The sequence below is a fragment of the Chrysemys picta genome, chromosome 2 (assembly GCF_011386835.1).
Source record: "Chrysemys picta bellii isolate R12L10 chromosome 2, ASM1138683v2, whole genome shotgun sequence".
Lineage (NCBI taxonomy): Eukaryota > Metazoa > Chordata > Testudines > Emydidae > Chrysemys > Chrysemys picta.
In genome coordinates, this window is record NC_088792.1 from 170,123,872 (window position 1) to 170,144,508 (window position 20,637).

The 20,637-nt window shown below is 39.8% G+C and overlaps 1 protein-coding gene across 4 annotated transcripts in view; it reads right to left on the reverse strand.

Annotated features, from left to right (window-relative positions):
- BCL2 (BCL2 apoptosis regulator) overlaps positions 1-20,637 on the reverse strand; it is a 125,585-nt gene that overhangs the window by 62,350 nt on the left and 42,598 nt on the right. The window contains exon 3 of one of the 4 annotated variants that reach the window (XM_065584838.1): positions 14,024-14,800. The exons of 2 other annotated variants lie outside the window; for them this stretch is intronic. In XM_065584838.1, coding sequence (XP_065440910.1) covers positions 14,786-14,800 — 15 coding nt within the window. In that variant the 3' untranslated portion in view covers positions 14,024-14,785. Of the gene's footprint in view, positions 1-14,023; positions 14,801-20,637 lie in introns of those variants that run through there. One more of the 4 variants, XM_042860601.2, reaches the window with a different exon arrangement.

Sequence of the window (20,637 nt, forward strand, 5' to 3'; positions counted from 1 at the left end):
AAGGGGATGGAGCTAGGCTGTTCTCAGTGGTGGCAGATGACAGAACAAGGAGCAATGGTCTCAAGTTGCAGTGGGGGAACATCTAGGTTGGATATTAGGAAACACTATTTCACTAGGAGGGTGGTGAAGCACTGGAATAGGTTACCTAGGGAGGTGGTGGAATCTCCATCCTTAGAGGTTTTTAAGACCCAGTTTGACAAAGCCCTGGATGGGATGATTTAGTTGATGTTGGTCCTGCTTTGAGCAGGGGGTTGGACTAGATGACCTCCTGAGGTCTCTTCCAACCCTAATCTTCTATGATTCTATGACAGGTGCCTTAAACCAGTAAGTCAACAAAGAGACTATCAAAATCCAGACTGTTTCATATTTATTTTACCAAGAAGAGTAAAATCAGTGATAATTCCCAATGTAAAAGTCTCTCTGTGTTTAATAACAAATAGTTGACAATATTTGGTTGGGAGGTTCAGTATAGCTTGCAGATTCTTCTTTAAGTATTATAAAGTCAGATAAGCGTCCATGTGGGTAAAAAACAATTACTAAAACTGAAAGCAAAGGCATTCTATGCCTGTATGACATTGCTCTGCTTTAATTTCAAGTAGAACATTTTAGATTTTAGGATTAGCAGCTGGTAAATGAAAATGACCTTCATACTGCAAATGGCAAATTGCATATACCCTGTATCAATTTATGCTCCCTTACTTGTTAGTTCTTTGATTTCACAAGCAGAAGGAATTGAGGGTTTTTCCCAATCTGTATTAAAAAACAACAACTTTAAAACCTCACTGTAAAATATATAATCAGAATTTGAATTGAGCAGGAATGCAGTGGTTTTCCACAGCAGCTCTTCTCTGCTGGTCTCAAAGATTAAGGTTTCATTGTTTTAAAAATTAAGTTTCTAAACTTTAGGATTACAAAACAAATCTCTGGCTGCGGCTTGATGTGATACTGAAACTACAGCCAAACAGATTAAGACAGCTCCTGTGTGAATCTGATGACAATTTAAATAACACTTAATTATTTCACTGCTGATCTTTTTAATTGTAATGTGAAGTTAGTGATTGTGTGTAGTGTATGACCACTTTTCCCCCACATCATCAGTAATTTTATCCTTATATGTAAGCAATGAAAATGTAGAGGCTCTTAAACCTTTATCTATTTAAACAAAGATTGACGGAAAACATTATGTTATATAGAGAGTAATTGTTTTCCTTTGTGATGTAATAATTATTTTATTATATGTATTCTGATGTCTGGTTTATGAAATATACTGCAATAATTATAAAAAGGATGTAAAATGCAAAAATGTGAATAATCATGAAAGCAAACAGTTTACATAGGACAGTAGGGCAGTGTGGATGATGAAAAGTTCTAAAATTATAAAAGTTGTATGTTCTATTAAAATATGAACAACAGTACAAAATGAATAAAAAAATGGTAAAACATGGCATTTTCACTGTTCTGAGTGATGAGATTATTCGGGATTAACTTCTGCATTGGAAAGATGATTCTTAGTATACTGTGGGCAAAAAGGAAATAATACACATATTTGTGGCTATGAACACTAACCAAAAAAAAAAAAATTGTCGGGGCTTACTGTTGCTTAAAAACATGAAGCAATTGTACTAGTCATGTCTCCTATTTAGTTTCTTGGGACTAACTTCTGACTTTTCTTTCTCTTTCTTCTTTTTCTCTTTCTTTCTCCTGTCCTTTCCTGTACAGAAAGGTCAGAGTTTCTTTTTTTAAGACAAAGATGTGTATAAATACTTACACCTTCATTATCCTCTTTAATTAGTCACAGTGGCTATTAAAAATAATGTCATTCTTATTAAATAGCTTCTATGCAGTTTAGATTTCAAGAGCCTAGTTTTCCTTTTTTGCCTAATAAAATTCTACTTTTCTTTTTCTCTGTCTCATATAGAGAACAAAATAACTTGTTCTTGAACATCCTTGGTCTTTTCTACAAATGATTCACCAGCCAGGGTCAGACCAAGATGCAGCGCAGAGACAGCTCTAGTGGTATTAAAACATGACTTCCTCATGGCCATGTACACAGGTGAGATCTCTATGCTGGATCTCTCTGCAGCCTTTGACATAGTGGACCACAAGGTAATACTACATACCTACATGACATAGCAGGCAGAGGGGATAGCTCAGTGGTTTGAGCATTGGCCTGCTAAACCCATGGTCGTAAATTCAATCCTCGAGGGAGCCATTTAGGGATCTGGGGCCAAAAAAAAAAAAAAGTTGGGGATTGGTTCTCCTTTGAGCAGGGGGTTGGACTAGATGACCTCCTGATGTCCAATACAACCCTGATATTCTATGACATTACAGTGGTTCCATTCGTTCCTCTGCATCAGAGAATGGTGATGGCTAACTGCTCCTTCTCTCCGAAGGCCCTCATTTGTGGGGGCCTGTAGGGATCTATACTATCCTCACTTCTCTTCAATATCTACATGAGACTACTGAGAGAGACAGACAGATGCACACGCACCATGGCCACAGCTTCCAACAACAGACGGATTACACTCAACTATACATCTTGCTGTTTCTGAAACCAAACATGAAATTGATGCATAGCCTCCAGCTGGTACAGAATGTGGCTGCCCCACTTCTCCATGGCTCAGGCCCCCCGTGAGCACACCAGGCCTGTGCTCATGTCACTCTGCCGGTGCCCAGTCAGCTTCTGATGCCAGTTTAAAGCATTGGTCCTAATTTTCAAAGAAATTAATAAATCAAGCCCCCACTACATCAAAGACCAAATTTCAATCCCTCAACCCTCATGTCACTGTGCTCCCCTGGGGCAAGTCCAGAAGAAAGCATGTAAGAGCTTGAGACAAAGCATTCCTTGCTGAGGGGATCTGGCTAGGGAATAAGTTCCCAGCAGAGATCAGGAAAATCCAAAGTCTAACCAGCTTCAGGAAATGTTGCAGGGCCACCATAAATGATTTTCACAGTTTGAAAACCCCTTTTATTCCTGAACTCCTACCAACCCCACTGTTCTCTCCCCGCCACCCTCCCGCCCTCTCCTCCAAAATCCCCTACTCCAACCAGAGTTCTGACCCTGAAAGGGGAGTGTGCCTGACTCCATGGAGTCCACTAAGGAGTTCACTATTGCTATTAATTTTATATTAAAAGCACTCAGATACTGTGTGATGGTCAGCAGTATAAAAAACAGATAGACAGGATCTACGAGACAAAAAGTTTAGAGACTGATTCCCTATTTGATACATGGGGAAGCTATCTGCAGAACACCCTTCAGCATTAATAGGAATAACCTGTGTAACTCTCCCACAAACTGTACAACAGTCAAGAGTTATACTTCCATCATGGCATGACTGAAGGAGAATTAGCTGAGGGCCGTAGCCTTGATAGATATTCAGTCCCAAATTTTCAAATGTGGCCTCTAATTTTGGGTGTCCAACTTGAGAGTCAATGGACCTGAATTTTTGAAAGGCTGAGGCCCCACACCTCAAGGGGAATGGCTGGTCTTAAGTTGGATTTTGCCTTAACCTCTCTGCTTGCATTTCCCCATCTGTAAAATTTTATAGATACTAATGTCACCAACAAACAATAAACCAAAAGCGACATATACACATACACTGGGCCTGCTTCTCCACTGTCTCATCTCTTGCATAGTCATTTACACTTGCACAAAGTGAGTGTGAAATGACTTGGCCCCTAATTCAGCCAGATACTTAAGCATGTGCCCTAAGTTTTTTGAAGTTTAATGGGACTACTCACATGCTTAGAAGTTAGGCATGTGCTTAAGAGGCTTGCTGAATTGCAAGATAGGTGGGAAATAGCGTCCACTATCCATGCCATCATCATTAGCTGGATACGGTCCTGCAATGGCTGCCTCCCAAAGCAGCTACATTTTTAGAAAACAAATTTACTAACTTTTCACTGGTAACTTTAGGATGGATCTATTAAAATAAAATAAAAAAAGTCAGAATTTCCTAAAGCATAGAAGGACAATATTATAGTTACAGTACAAAGAAAAGGAATCCGAGTTCTAGCCCAGGCTAAACGAACAGGCCAAAATTGTCAACATGTCCACTAAATTTGAGTCCCTCAGTTTTTGGCTGCCCAAAACGAGATACCTATGGTCTAGCTGAAAGCGGCACTGAGCACTTGCAACTCTAACTGAGACATATGAGAGTCAGGCTTCAGGTATCTCAAACTGAGCACCCAAAACTAGTGGACACTTTTGAAAATGTTGGTCTTATCTTCTCTGTCTCTTATTTTCCCCATCTGGAAAACAGGGAGTCTTACTCATCTCTCACAGGGGTATTGAGTGGTCGATAGCAATTTTGAGACCCTCATACACAAGATAATACAAATAACCATCCTTCCATCAGGCTCCTGCCTCCCACTAAAAACAGACAGTTATAGAACAGGGACTTCATAACCTTAAAAATTATTATTTAACAAAACAATTTATTAACAAACATTTATCTAGACCTGAAAATGTACACAGTGCTTCACAGAACATAGGACAGACAGAACCACTGCCCTAAAGAACTTACCATTTCTCTAAGTCAGCCATGCAATTCAATAAACACGCTATTGTAAATGGCGGAGTTTTGAGTAATTAAACAGTCTAATGTCAGACACAGACTCATAAAAGAGCCTGATATGAGTTATGTAGTGTCTCATCAAATACACTCATCCTGCCTTATTAAAATGAGCATATTCTGAACAGATGCTGAATGAGGTTTCCTTGGCTTATAGCATGATTTGTAACTTATACAGCCTTAATAAGCCCGGTGCCCACTGAACACTTCAGGAATAATAACCACATTGATTAGAAACAGCCAGAAATGTTCTGTGGCAAAATGTTGTTGTCCTCTACAGTGTGTCTGAGAAGGGACTTATTGATGAATGAGTAAGAACATAACGTGAAGGAACAAGCAAACACTACAGATGGCTCATTGGGACAATGTATCAGTGTTCCCAATATATCCTAGGAAAGAGAAACAAAGTTTGCATACAAACTGTGCTTGCATTTATTCAATGAAATTTTATTTGTACACACAGAGGATTAAGCTGCCCTAAGACAGACAAGAGGCAGTGTTTGGTATCACAGAGGTGTGGTCTACACCTAAAACTTAGGTCGACCTAACTACATTGCTCGAAGCTGTGAAAAATTCTACGCCCTGTGCGATGCAATTATCTGGACCTAACCCCTAAATACAGACCCAGCTAAATTGACAGAATAATTCTTCCATCAACTTAGTTACTGCCTGTCAAGAGGGTGGATTTACTACAACAATATAAAAACCCCTTCCGTCCCTATTAAGTATCTACTCTAGTGCAAGTGGAGTAGATGTATCTGAAAAATAGCTAGAATAAAAGAAAATAGAGTTTCAGAGTAGCAGCCGTGTTAGTCTGTATCCACAAAAAGAACAGGAGTACTTGTGGCACCTTAGAGACTAACAAATTGATTAGTCTCTAAGGTGCCACAAGTACTCCTGTTCTTTTTTTAGAAAATAGAGTGCCGCTTGCACTACAGAATGCATGTGACAAAAACAAAAGGTGTGATATTTTACTATGCAGCAGAAATTGCCAGGAGTAAATGAATTCAATGTACAGTAATCTCAACTACAGCAGAGGACAAGAGACACATTAAATTTTCATTCTACTCTATCCTGTTTCCTAGAGCAATACACTTAAAACACTGGAGTGATCATACTATTAAGATATCCGGTTCTCTGAAGTCTAGACTGAGCAAGTGTTTTTCCTATTCAAAAGTTGCAGATTTCCAAAGATCATTTGTCTTCCAGAACCCCAACTCTGTTAAAAATCTTTCTCCCAGTACACTTTTGTATGGTACTAATGTCAAGCCACATCAAAGTCCATAGGAATCCTACACATGTGAATCCAAGTTTAACCAAGAAAAAAAAAAAAGGGCTCAGATTTTTATTATGTGAATTTTATTGGAACATTCCCTTCATCTCCCTACATACAAAAGAGCGTCTGGATTCACTTACGGCTACACTGACTCCCACACATCTGCTTTATTATTGTTATAGTTACCTTTTCTCACAGGATACCTTCTTTCTTTCCCCCTCCCCTACTTCACCTTTGGATACATGATGATGATGATAATGATCAAAAACTCAGGCTTCAGATGTTCCAACATAACGACATTAGGTATCAGTTATGCTTTGAAGTTGCTTATATATTTTCCCTAATCCGACTTTGTTCTAAAATCAATAATGCCCATTTAAAATCTCTGATTTTAAAGTATCTACAGCAGAAACTATACACAGTTTTGCTCACAATTACATTTATGCAATAGTGGTAGAGTTATAGGATTGTGTGGGGTGTAACTGATGGCATGGTCTTATTTTAGTGTGTGTGTGTGTGTGTGTATGTATGTTTACAACACACAATTTGTCCAAGAGCCATGTTTCACTTGAACAGACATAATGTAAGGTACAATGTAGTTTCCTAGCAACATAACCAGAAACATTACAATAAACTTTGGATCTGCAAGGTTCATGTTTATTACATAAACTGCTTAACAGGCCGCATGACTGAAAGCAGTACATGTCTGACCCTAAATGGTGCTCAGTGTTTGCAGCAAGTACTGAGCATCCTTAACTCCAGCTGAAGTCAATGGGATTAAAGGTTCTAATTTTGTCGAAATCTTAATTGTAATAAAGGAGGCTTTACCAGTTGCCCTACTATGGAGTGAGGTGTTTATATACTGAACAGTCCATAAATTCAGACTTTCTGCAAAGCTTTCAAGGGTAGATCTTATCATGGTTTTTACTATAAAGGCCTAATCCTGCTCCAGTTGAAGGTAATGATAAAGTTTCCATTGACTTTAATGGAAATTAGATTGGGCATTATATACATATAGTGATGAACCACAAAGACTGATAAAGATTTACGGGCCCTCGTGTAGGACAAAACATTTTGGGTGATGAAGTTTCAGGTATTTCTAAAAGGAATGTGGCACAAAAGGAAGGAAAGAAAACAAGATGTAGCTACAGAGCTGATCTAGTGCCTACAACTGAGAGTGTTATTACTAAGGTGAACATACAAAACTGACCTATTTTTGATTCCTCCAAGCGGGTGACAAGGATTAATTAGTGCATATTTGTGTCAGGGTCTTAGGCACTTACATAGATTCAGTGATAGACATTGGCAGGATTTCCAGTGCAGGATCTCAAGCATTTTTTGAGTCTGACTAACAGCACGATATCAGGAAAGGCAGTAAAGAAAAGTATAGATGGGCATGAGTGAGCAGGGCCAAACTTCAACATGAAAAGCTTGTACATGGCGGGAATTAAGATTAATATAAGAGACGGCAAAAATAAACAGAAGTGATAGGAAATATTTCTAATGTACCCCATTATTTAATAACAAAGAATTGGGATTTAAAAATACGTGGGATGAATTTAATGCAGTAGAAATGAACACAGGAACATTAAGGCCCAGGGCAGAAGAACTGCATTCTCATTCAAGATACTTCCCTTACCAAAGTGCTGATCGACCAATAAAGGTACTACTAATTAGTTCAGGCTAGATTTTGCACATTACCATTCCAGTTTTCTTGATGGTACAGAAGCACCCCATCTGAGAGTTGTAAGTGAAAGCTGAATAGGAAAAGCAGCGTATTCCTCTGCTTGTAAATTATTTTAATTTCTGGAGTGCACTTACAGAGTGAGGCTAAGGCTTGTAATGGCAGAGTGGAGTTAGGGTACATCTTCACTACCTGCCGTATCGGCGGGTAGCAATTGATCCCTGAACACGCTCACCGTCGACTCCGGAACTCCACCAGAGTGAACGGCGGTAGCGCAGTCGATGGGGGAGCCGCGGCCGTCGATCCCGCGCCATCTGGACCACAGGTAATTCGATCCAAGATACTTCGACTTCAGCTATGCTATTCGCGTAGCTGAAGTTGCGTATCTTGGATCGATCCCCCCTGCAGTGTAGACCAGCCCATAGATATGACATATTATTCTCCTGAGAGATATACTAGCTGTTACTACTTCTAGCTCCTCTGACGGGCCTAGGGAAGAATGCAGTGTTGTACATGGCCTGTGCCATTCCATTTGAAACTGGGTTTCCTAATGTACCTCATCATTTAATAATCAAACCATTGGGAGAAATGTAGGGCAGATGCTACTTTGCATAGCTGCAAAACACTGTAGTATACCACTGGGGTGAAGCACGGAAATACAAATGCTAGTCTGTTCCTGTCACAAAGCATTATTAAGACAATCATTTTCTACACAGCACTGATTGATAAAAGAGAAGATTATAAAAGAAATTAAATTGCAGATAATGTCAATGGTAGTGCAACTGCATTGTTCTGTAAATAAGCTAATTTAACCATCCAAATTAGGCATAAGTACAGAAGAACTGATATTGACCTCTGAGGAAATTTTAAGACTAAGAGAGAAAAATGATATAAACCATGATGAAAGCCCTTTTAAAAAGTCACTACCCTCTGAAATCATAGATTATTTACTATGATGCACAAAAGAGTTTGTTAAAAATGAATGATTGCTTTTCTTAAATTTGACTTTTGCTTTTCAAATAAACAACTTAACCTCCTCCCTGCCAAATACAGGGTACCTTTAACCTTCAACAATAAAAACTTTCTACATAGCCATAACGTTGAACTGGGGACAAAAACCCCCCACAAGTGCTATGTTCCCCCTTCCCCAGTAGTTTTTCCTGTTTTCATCCAGAGGAGTGAGAAATAGGGGAGGTATTACTACGGCATTATCCACTTACACTCCATCCACCCTATTTGAGCAGTGCATACAGAGAACGATGAAACACGATGATAACTGCACTGTCATCCTGGATTCTGGATGTGGAACAACTATAAAACATGGATCTAAGACCAATCCTCTCATAAGTGAAACAATCTGTGGACCAATGACTGGCAAATTCATATCTTCGCTTTTAAAACTATTCAAAGTAAGCCCTCTGAATTCCCGGTGGTATTAGAAATCAGTAGGGATGGGCCCAAACCCAGGACCCAAACACTCCTGAACTTTGGATATTTAGATCTAGATCCAAACATCATGACTGCCCTACATCTTTATAACAAGCCAGATCAAAATCCTGGATCTGAACACCCTGGAACTTTGAGATAGACTAGAGATGGGCTCCAGATCTGAACTTAGTTTCCGTAAAACAGCCCTTTTTAAAAGCTTACAATTGTTAGTAGGCATTTCTATCTGCTGCCTGGCATTTCTTTCTCACACAAACAGGGTGGTTAGCGCTTAATACTGAGGCATCAGAATCTCTTTCACAGCTAGAGCTCAGCTTGAATCAATGCATTTGATAGGCTAGTGCATGCAGATACAATATCCCAGAATAGCTCGCAGAATGTTGCGATTGACAAAATGGGAAATGCTAAAAGTAGCAAATTAAAATATCATAAAACATTCCTTTTACACGATTAGAGAAACCAGTCATTAGAACTTTTCTTTTGCCACTAGTTCTAGCTGCTCTCTGCCAACTTCATTCCACAGCGATTATTGCCAGCAAAGATAAATTTGGCATTCTTTTCATGTCTACTTTAAAACCTGTTCTGTAATTTGTCAACTAATCAGGCCTCAAATTATTAGAGGATAAGTGCATTTTCCCATGTAGTCAATCTATATTCACACTAAACTCCAATCACTGAATACTGCACAGTAGAAATGTGTTCATCGTATAATAAACTAATCACACAAATTCATTCATCCTATATTAAACCAGCTATATCTGTCCAGAGCTGAAGTCTTGACTAAAAATATTGACTTGAGAAACTTAACTTAGGGGGATGAAAACATGGTGCCCTACTTAAATGCCACCAGCAATCCAAGAATAGCTGGATACTGTTGCTGATAACATGATCAGCAGTGAAATAATAATGCAAACATTTTAAATTGTCCCTATAATGCTTCAGAGTTTTGCTTGCCCCATTTGCCACTTATAGGTAAGGACAGGAAGCATGGCCCAGTGGTCAGGGTGCTAGCCTCTGATTCTGGAGACCTCAGGAGTTCTGTTAAAACTTCCTGTGTGACCTTGGGCAAGTTCCTTAGGGAGTTTACCTTTCAAGATCTTTGAGGATTCCTTATCTGTAAAATGGGGTTAAAAAAGTATTTCCTTACCTAACAGGGTTATTGTAAAGATAAATACATTAAAGATTGTGAGGTATGCAGATTCTATAGTAATGGGGGAATCTAAGTAGCTAAGATTGATAGATGCTTCTTGAACTCTCTTTTTGTGTTGGGCTTCTCCTACACCAACTAACACAGCTACACAATGGTTCAGCATTGTTCTCCTTAAAAACAATGATCCTATTAGGGACAGTGGTTGGAAAAGGGGAGGCGGAGTCTTGATATTCACGAGCAGTAGGCTAAGGGACAGGAAAGGGATCAAGTCTGAGACACTAAAATAATAATCCATCCAAGACATTTGCATCTAGTTTTAAATATCCCTAACGCTGTGATATACATCACTTCTCTTGAGAGACAATTTCACAGCCTAAGAGATCTCAGCCAAAGGGTGAAGATTTTCCTGTTTTCAGCCTAAATTTTACTATCTTAATTTCATCCCATCAATCCTACCTGAATTTCCTGCAACCACCTTAAATAATTCCTTTGCTTTATATATTTCTGATAGTGAAGTGCCAAGAAGTGAATGACATTTTCCAAATGCAATTGCACTAGAAACTTTATAGGAAGAGATTATTGCCTTTCATGCCTCCACAAAAGCAGCCCAAAACTATATTGGCCCTTTTTTCCCCTGTCAGATGATGACAAATTAATTTCTAAATTCTTGTTTAAATACAGAGAGTGGCAAAATATTCATTTACACTGCATGTGGATAAGGTACTCCTTTAGTACTTCAAACCTGGGAGTGAGTATTACTCTATACCTCTACACTTCTGGTGCTATATAAATACAATTAATATAATTGCTAATAAATGCTCCTCTTTCTCTTCTTCTCTGCACAAGTGTCGTGCAATGTTGTAAAAGACTCCTTTTTTTTAAAAACGGTATTGGGCTTTTTATTCACTGTGGTACACAAATTAAAAGAAACAAACATAAAGGGTAATTGGTTATATGAATGGGGGAAAAAAACACAAAGTACACATTTCTGTAATTAGTAATTGATATGATGAGGAACCAGGATAGCTCAGGGAGTGTGGTGTGGGACTATTAACTTCCAGGGTCCCAATTCAAGTCTGGCCAGGGTCAGCACAGACCAAATGCTATTTGCTGCTGGCTTTTTGATGCAAATTGGTGGTCTCAGTTAATTTCTAAGGAGATAGGGGTCCTCATCACAAAACCATCACCACAGTTCATGAAGATGCCAAGGGCTAAACAGAGATACAAATTAAGCTGCCACTAAACCCTGGAAATGGTCCTTTTATGTCCAGGTTCCGGACCAGTGGAAGGTAAGTATGGGGATGTCTGAATTATCACTGTCTGTGTTGTATACAGTTTGTGAATAAATAGAGCATTTCAATCTGAAAAGGTATGAATCCAGCAACTTTCACCAGTATAAAAGTCACTAAAGCAAATATGACAACTGATTTTTTTTTAACTGATAGCTTTCCCTAAAATACATATGTATTGGGCCTGATTTTCAATGAGACCTTAACCAGGCTTCCACAGGTACATGTGCAACTTTGCAAATGCACTTTTCATACAGTGTCACCTATGTGCACACAAGTAAGAGATGCCATCACCTGCACGCTCACAGGATCAAAAGTACACTTGCAAAACCCATCAGTAACATACACAAATGATACATCAGATCATTTGAGCCTGGCAAAAGGCACAAAAAGTATATGTGTAGCGGTCTTTCGCCACTCACATCTAAGCCACCTTTTTAAGATTCAAGTGCGTTGTTTCCATTGGGTCAACAATTTCAGTCAAACATGAGGACATAGTAACTCCAACATTTTTAGGGATAAAACCATCAGAAATGTCGAGCTTACAAGAAAGGGGGGCGGGAGATCAATGGACAGTTAGAATTCCATTCACGAAAGTTTCTGTATGACATGGAGTTAACATTTACAGTTTTTGATACACTGATCTAGAAGAAATTAGCATAAATTTGGATCTTGTTTCAAAGAAATGTTATCCTGTTATTTAAGATCACGAGACGCCTCATATTCAGCTCAAAAACTGCCATAGAGCTCTTTTCATACCAAAAATATGTTTAGAAAGGCCTTGTTATATTTTGGTTTCTGATTTATTTATTTTCTTATTGATCTCACTAGCACTTTAGGCAATAAATAACACGGTAATTCATATCCAGAAATATAAATAGAAACAAAATAAAGAAGGTAGAATGGGCTACATTTTTATGGCTCACACAATGAGTAAGCCATGCCAAATGTGAAGAGCGGACAAAAAATAATCTGTTTTTATACCACAAACAGGTATTAAAATGTGCATATTAGATAAAAGTTTGTGCCCATTTATTTGGGAGGCCTGGATACCGTATGCATTCAAGTACATTCCTCTTTAGGCAGATGGCTGTGAGGCATACAGAAATTACAAAATGTAGGGTACCCATGCACTGAGTCCAGCTTTAAAAAATAGGTCCAGTATTATATTTAGACATTTTCAAAATCACTTTTCATAAGACTATGTCAAAGATCTGGTTCTTTATTATTCTCTTACTCTTTTTGTTGAATGGGACTTGTGATAAATAACAGGTTTTTCCAATGTCTCATCCAAGTGTAAGCGGGGGAATGGTCCCGCTATTGTGGGGAACTTTCCTGGTTTCTGCACTACCCCGGTGAGGTGGGCTAGCGAAAGGATCTGAGTCCCCGCTCCCACTTCCTTTACCCAGAGGCCTCCCTGCCCTTGAGGGCTCCCCTTCCACTCTCTGTCTGAGTCCTCGTAACCCCAACAAGGCTGGGCCCAGGATTCCTGGGGGGGCTCGACCCCCAACCCTGCTGTGGTCACCTAGGGCAGGGGCTAGGGTGTCCCCACTCCGGGGTACTCTCTCTGCACTGGGCACCTCCCTGACCCACTGATTATTCCATACAATTTAAAGCAAACACAAGTTATTTAATTAACAATTAATCTAAAGAAAAGAACAAGGAAAAATGGGAAAGGTTAAAGGAAAACACATCACCCTGCTCTGTGGCAGGGAACATCACAAACAGTGTCTCTGAAACATCAGGGCAGGTCACAGTCTGCTCCTTGTAGGTCCCAGGCTCCTTCTCAGGCCCTGGCCGTGCTGCAGAGACGCTGCGGGTTGGACACTTGCAATGGTGGTGGCCACACACCTCCGGGCTTTGAGTGGTGGGACCCTTCTTCCCAGCGTCAGTCCCCCGTAGGGTTAAGGTCCCCCTCCCGGTCTGGCCTGCAAGGGCCCTTGTCTGGGGGTGTCTTTCTGTGCTGGGCCCTTTGCCCAGGTCCCCCCTTGGCTGGCCCCACTTGCTCACCACACCTGGCTCTGTGGCTGCAGCTCTGCTCCCAGCACAGGATCTGCTCCCCCTGGGCTGCGTCTCTGGCTCTGTGGCTGCAGCTCTCTAGCTCAGCTTGGGCCCCTGCTTTCTCCTTAGCTCGGCCCCACTCAGTCTGACCCAGGCAATTCCAACTCACACGGAGGACGGGACCCACCCTGGCCTCCTGTCATGCTGATTAGCCTGCCCGCCCTGTCAATCAGGCTTACCTGGAGCATTGGCCTCTCGCCATTGTTCCTGGGGACTGTCAGTCTCAGGGTCCTGATTTCCCATCGACCCCTCCCCTTTTAGTTCTGGGAGCTAGCAACCAAAACACCCCCACTGAATGTTAGTAAGGGGGCAACAGTCCCCTTACACAAGTAAAAATGCTAAAGGGTTTCTTCTAATCGACTACATCTTGTAGAGGGCAGATCTATCCAAGAAAGATCACAGGGTTTTAACCCACCTCTATTATGCTAAACTGCCATTCTCATTCTCTTAATAACCCTTTCTCTTCCTCCAATAGCTATGTATGCTGAATATGGACCAATACAAAGTCTTCCCATTAGATGAATTACTTTGTAAGAACTATAATGGTTCCACAGCCAGTGGCTTATGGAAGCAGATTGGGTGGAAATGAAGATTCATGACTGATACTTTCTCCAAAATATATTGTCTATGATGCTCTTAGCTTAGCTGGTCAGAGATAATGAAATGCTAAAAGAACTCCCAAATCCAGGTCTCCTAGACAATACCATTTTGCATAAGCACCAGCCAAGCCTTTAGACTGGTCACACAGAGCTTATCCTTGTTAACAAATTGTAGTGCATCTCCAATTACACAGCATTGCTTTGGTCCTTGCCTAAATGTTAGGTCAGGGAATAATTATTTCAGTGAATACTCCTACAAAGTGCTAAACGATTTCCACCCCCACAGGCCTCAGAATTAAAGGAACTGAATACAACATCAGAAATATTCATCATAATGCAGGATTGGACCTTATGTAAGAGACATTAATTACAAAACTTCCACGGACAATGATTGAGCACAAAATGCTTTTCTTGCTTCCATTCCTCTTTAACACACAGGATTGGCATATTCTGTAAACATTTTCAATCCATTGTAATTCTTTTTGTGCAATTATAAATATTTTAATGTCTGACATCAGTACTGCATGTTTTCATTGTGCTTAGAGCTCTTCAGTTAGGATGGGGCCTGTGTTCTTCCTCATTGCCTTTGGTACTTCATACTTGGCAATCAACTTTGTTCTGTATCAACATATTCCTTTTTCTTCCAATGGGAAGAAAGCAATATGCAATTCTTTTTATTTATTGTTCTTGATAATTTGCTTCATTTTCAGTCAGAACAGATCTGATTATCATGGAAAAAGAAATAAAACACAGAAAAAACCATTAAGGAATTTTTATCTCCAAGTTAGAAGGGCAGTGAAAATAACCAGAAGGATGAGATAAGTGGTAATGTTAATCTGAAGGCTAAACTCCTCACTTAAATGTCTCTTGAAAATGATACTGCTCACAACTGCAAGTATTTATATCCCTTTATTCCTGGACTTTTCACTTATTACAGAGGCTAATTTATAGTAAGTAAAAGCATAAAATTTACAATATTTCCACAGCTTAGAGGCTCAATCCTGCTTCCAACAAAGCCAGTGACAAAACACCCACTCACTTCAACAGGAGCAGGATGTGGTTCCAAATTCAGATTCAATTAAGGCTGGACTGTGCCTTGAGCAATAGGTGGGGCATATACTGCACCCACCAGCAGTAGCACCAGAAAGCATTATGCTGGCTGAGACACAACTCCTTCCCTACTTTCCTTTGCTCTATTGAGGTGGAGTAATAAAGGGCAGTCATTTTGCTACTGGCCTATTCTAACAGCAAATTACAGCTCCCCACCCGCTATTTCAGATATACTGGCAAGCATGAGGAATGCAGAGTCTTTGCCCATTCCGTGCCCTGCCTGCTCCCCATATCCTTATTCTGGGGAGATGGATAGCAGCCCCCACCTACTCCTGTGTGCCCAGAACCTAGTTCTCACTCTCCTGTGCAGGCATGTAGCTGGAGTCACCATTTAGTCCCTTATTACTGAGTTTCTCAATCAAGTAGGAGTTTAAGCACTTACATTGTTGTTTAGTAACCATGTGAAGTACTAGCAAAAGGTACTTTCCAAGCTTTCTGTACCAGTAATCACACATGCATATATAAATTACAAATATCACTGACTTGAAACTACGTCAAATGTATTAAGTAGCTGGGGGTAAAATGAGAGAACAGCAAACACTGTGTATTTCAGAGTTCGAAATTCATACTTGGGTATATCCAACTACAAGTATTAGTCCACAATTTTTGATTGCTCATTTGTGGTCAACAAATCCTGCAGTGCTAATCCGTATTATTAGTCAAAGCAGACACTGAAATGACCAAACTGATGACATACAGAGATATGTTAACTAGAATGAGAGAGTACAGACTACCAAGGCTATGTGGAGTAAGAATGCAAGCCTCTTTATGAACCAATAAGTCAAGGGCAGCTTGTTTTGAAGCAAACTAATTAAAGGTGCATAAATCTGTCCTCAGTTCTCTCTCTAGGCAAGTGCTTTTTAAATAGAGATAAATGTGTTAATTAACACAGCGAGATGTTTTATGAGGAGTCCTAGCAATAGAATTATATATATTGACAGTAAACTCAAAGAGAAAGATTGTACCATGACTAGGACCCTGTGTAACTCCACTGATTTTAATCAGTTATACGAGATGTAAACCAGGGCAGAATTTGTCACATAAGATACAAGGAATAAAACACACAAAAATGGTTCAGGGGGGTTTGGATTTTTGTTTTGGTTTGTTTTGTTTTTTTTGGGTAAAGGTAGGATAATCTTGTGGCTAAGGCATTGGTCTAGATCTTAGAAGATGTGGGTTGAGTTCCCGGCTCTGCCACCTACTTTCTATGTGATCTTGGGTAAGTCACTTTGTTACTCTAAGATTTCCACTAAAGTGAAGCATGATGTGGAAGGATTGGGGCCTTAATTTTTCTGAATCTCCATTTTCTGCACCACATCCTAAAATGCACCATGTTTACCCTTAGAGCAGCTAAGCAGAGTGGTCATTGGGATGCTACCCCGATCCTGGACTGACCAGGGGCCTAAATGGCCCCCAGAGTAATGTAGAGCAGTTTAAGGGACTACAGTAAACAACACTGTGTATGTTCTGTCCTATACCCTCCAACCTGTAATGAAGGGGGCAGGGAAGTGAGTGGCACAGATTCAGTCTAACCCATCTGAGGACTGCCCTCTGCCATAGGGAATGCGCAGGTACACGTGTAGGGCTGCTTTACAGCTGCTTTGTGCAGCTGAGACAGCACAAAGTAGCCAAAGCTGGAGATGAGGATCTGGCCCTCCATCTCTAAAAAGGAGATAACAGCATTTCTGTTATCTTCCTTACCTCACAGAGGTGTTGCCAGGCTAATTCTTTGTATATGAGGTGCTCAGATACTACTGTAATGAGGCCTGTAAAAGTGCCTTGAGAGACAAAAGCTTGCACTGAATTCTCTTAACACAATCAATTATACCTCTTCAGATGAAACAAAACTATATTTCAGTTTTCTTTGGGGTTAAAATGTTTTTCTATTTAATACAGAATGTTAAATCTACTAATACAGTATATCCTATTTGTGCATTAACATGAAAAGAGAATTATATTTATATAAAACCTAAGGTTGCCTACAACTATTATGTATCTATCAGCCTTTAAAAAATATATATACAAACACACAGAGAAAGGAAGAAAAACTATGCTCCCAAAGGGTATCAGTACTGCATAGAAACTTTAACAGAAACTAGTAAGATACTACAATCAAAGTCTCCAATGATATTGTAACTTACATAACAATACATAACAGTTCACATCTTTAAAGTATGGTACAAACACTGACCCTCATACAGCACCTCTGAGAAAGTATTGTCCCTGTTTTTACACAAAGTATTAAGGTGGTTTTTTTAGACAGTTTAGGACAGTATTGACCTGCAATGCAGACTGAACTCAATGGAAGCTGCAGGTGAAAAACACCTCTGGCAATCAGGCCACTTTAATTAGGTTATTGAATATGGATTTAGGAGCCTAAAAGGCATTGTGGGTAAAATACTGACACCACTGAAGTCAGTAGGAAAATTGCTGTTGACCTCAATCAGGATTTCACCCTCAGTTTTGACAGTGTTGGCCATGCTAAACATAAAATCCAAAATAAGAGGCTTTTAAAGTTCCAAAAAAATCATGCAAGAAAAAAAGGCAGATAGACAGCTAGGCGGATGAGCTACATTGATAAAATTTAATCCTTTTATTCTGGAATTTAAAAGGATTCAATGATTTATTCTGTCTGGTGCTTTGATCAACATTTATCATAAATAAGCCTAGAATAGTACATAAATGACAGTCTGTTTGGAAAAATATACAGAGCAGTCCCTTTATTATTACTATTATTACTTTCAATTAGGGTGCTCAGATTCTAACTCAATTCCTTTATCTGTCAGAGACAGATGAGCCTTCTGGTTTGGGATTTTTTAAAGTATAAAAACCAATTACTCTCCTTCACTGAAGGTAAATTCAATTTCTTTTTTGATGCTCTGTTGTGCATCTCAGAGTAGTGCCTTCAAATTATGACTAGTGCACAGTATTCTCACTCAAACGAAAGAGAAAATATATTTGTAAACTGGTTACTACTGGAATAACAGCATGAGCGCAGTCTTAATTCACTCATCCTGTGGTAAAGTGAAAAAAAATTCCCTGGTTAACCAGGAGGGCTAAATCTAAACTATGAATTTATGTAGTATTTAAGTTTCAATTGTTTTAAGTTTCCAGCTGTGACACTGCCTTGATAATGTGAACCAATGAAGCGCTGTCTTCCTGAGTCTGCAAACAAATGGCACTAGTGCTGCTGCCATGGTTTATAACTTTTTGAAGCAGCAGCAGACTGAAATCACTAAGACTGGTAATTTTCCCACTGCCATTAAAAATTCCGTGGGAATCAGTAAGACTGACAAGAATCAGATCAGTTTCACTCTACTTGGGAAAACTATGAGCCTTAGCAGAGATGAACACTAAAGCTATTAGTAAAGGAGGACGGTATACAACATGGAATTGGGATAATCTCTTTTGTAAAATGGTGCCCGTCTCACTGCATAAGTGGTCTCAGTCCAGGTCAAAGAGGATACGTCCACAGTTCAAACCAATTAGCACTTTGCTGGCAGTCTTAGTAGAGAATCTAAAGATCAGCATGAAATCTGAATTACCCTCAGTCCCATCTAGGGGTGAGGTCCGTTAATGGGACAGTGTGCAGAAGTTTGTAATGTCACTGCCCTGCTGTATACGTTCTGAGGATAATAAACAGAGAACTTCAATCTCCAAGCTATCAATCTGTAACATTTAATAAGGACTAAAAATCACTTCTTTTTTAAAACCAAACCCCCAAAACATTGACATATAGTTTGTAATCTTTTTAAAAAATGAAGCAATTTTTTTGTTGAATAGTACAAGGGCAGCCTGGATTTTTCCCGTTCTTTTCTCCTCAGGCTCAATCATGCTCACATCACACCATCTAGTCTGATATCTTCTAAAAATCATTGGCAGGACATGTGTGTTCAAGCTTAGTAGATAGATGCACAAGCTCAAACAGATGTCCATCTGTGTATCTAAGAGTAGAACTGAGACCTAATGTGAGGTAAATTTGTCTGCGCTATAATATACTGTTCCACTAAAACACAGCAAGCTGCTTAGGTTAGATGCTGAATGGAAAAAATGCACCACTGAGCTTAGCTATTAAATTAATTTCATTATTGTTAAAAAACAGAAAAGAAAAATATACTTAAGTTTCATATGTAAGCAAACATCCCATTTTGGAGAGATTCATTGACCACGTACAGTACAATATGTTTTCTTATTATTGTTTGTAGTTTCCAGTTTAGGATTTATCCAATTATATATCTATTGTGTGACAGGCCTGGCATGAGAGATTCCATTTACAGGAAATATTTCTGAGATCACAGGCCCTGCAGGCTAAATGCAAACACTGGAGCAGATGGTAACTGATCCAGTAAAGCTGTACCTTGGGGTGCTGGAAGGGGGAAAAGACTTGGAAAGTAAAGTCTGCTAACAAAATAACTTCATATTATTACAAAACACAACTTCATCAGTCCAGCAAGCAGCTAGGGACCTAATTACAAAACAACTCCTACTACTTCTGTTGACTCATTTTTCAGGGGAAAGCAGGGAATGCACAGGAGAAGTTGGTTGTATTGTAAAACAATTCTTTACCAGTCTGCTAAATATAACATTATGGAGAAAATTTAAATTATAATTATTGGATTGAGATAACACCTAGAGGCCTCAACCAATAACTGAATACTGACACACCTTTTCACATAATCATTCCCAGTCCCTCCTTTTGGTACCCATTGCAGGCTTTTGAGACTAGCACTCTTAAGTTCCCTCTCTATCTTAACAATAAACCTCTGTGCTGGGGCCTGGTACACCAATGCTATTCTTCAGCTGTATGCCCTCTAATCTGTAACGTATCTTGTGTTTTTGGCAGCCCAGGCTGAGGCCAGCTCTACACTAGAAAAAGTTTGCTAGCAGAGCTATACCAGCAAAGCTTCCTAGAGTAGATGCAGGTTATGTGCTTTTGCTGATATAGCTTATACTACCAGTTTCCCATGTGACATAAGCTATATTCGCAAAAACATTTTTCCCCAGTATAACAGCATCTACACTAAGAATTTTGCCAGTATAAAAAAAAAAAAAGAAAAAACCACCCTGAGTGATACTACTATACCACCAAAAATTTCTAGCATAGACCTAACCTTAAGCTCTTCAGGACAGGGACTGTCTCTACCTGTATGTTTATCGGTATATGTTAACACAATAGGCTACCAATCTTGTCCGGGGCCTGTACACACTAGAGCAGTGGTACACAAAAGCTTTTCCTATTACACATCCCCTTACCAGTAATCCTGTGCCCCCATTACTGCCCAGTTGGCTCAGCAGAGGAGCTTGGGCTGACGGTGGAGCTGGGGGCAGAACTGGGGATGAGGCAGGAGCTGGGGCTAGAGGCGGAGAGGAAATGAGGGCAGCACTGGGCTGGGGGCGGAGCAGGGGGCAGAGTGGAGCTGTTGCTGGAGCAGGGGGCGGAGGGGAGCT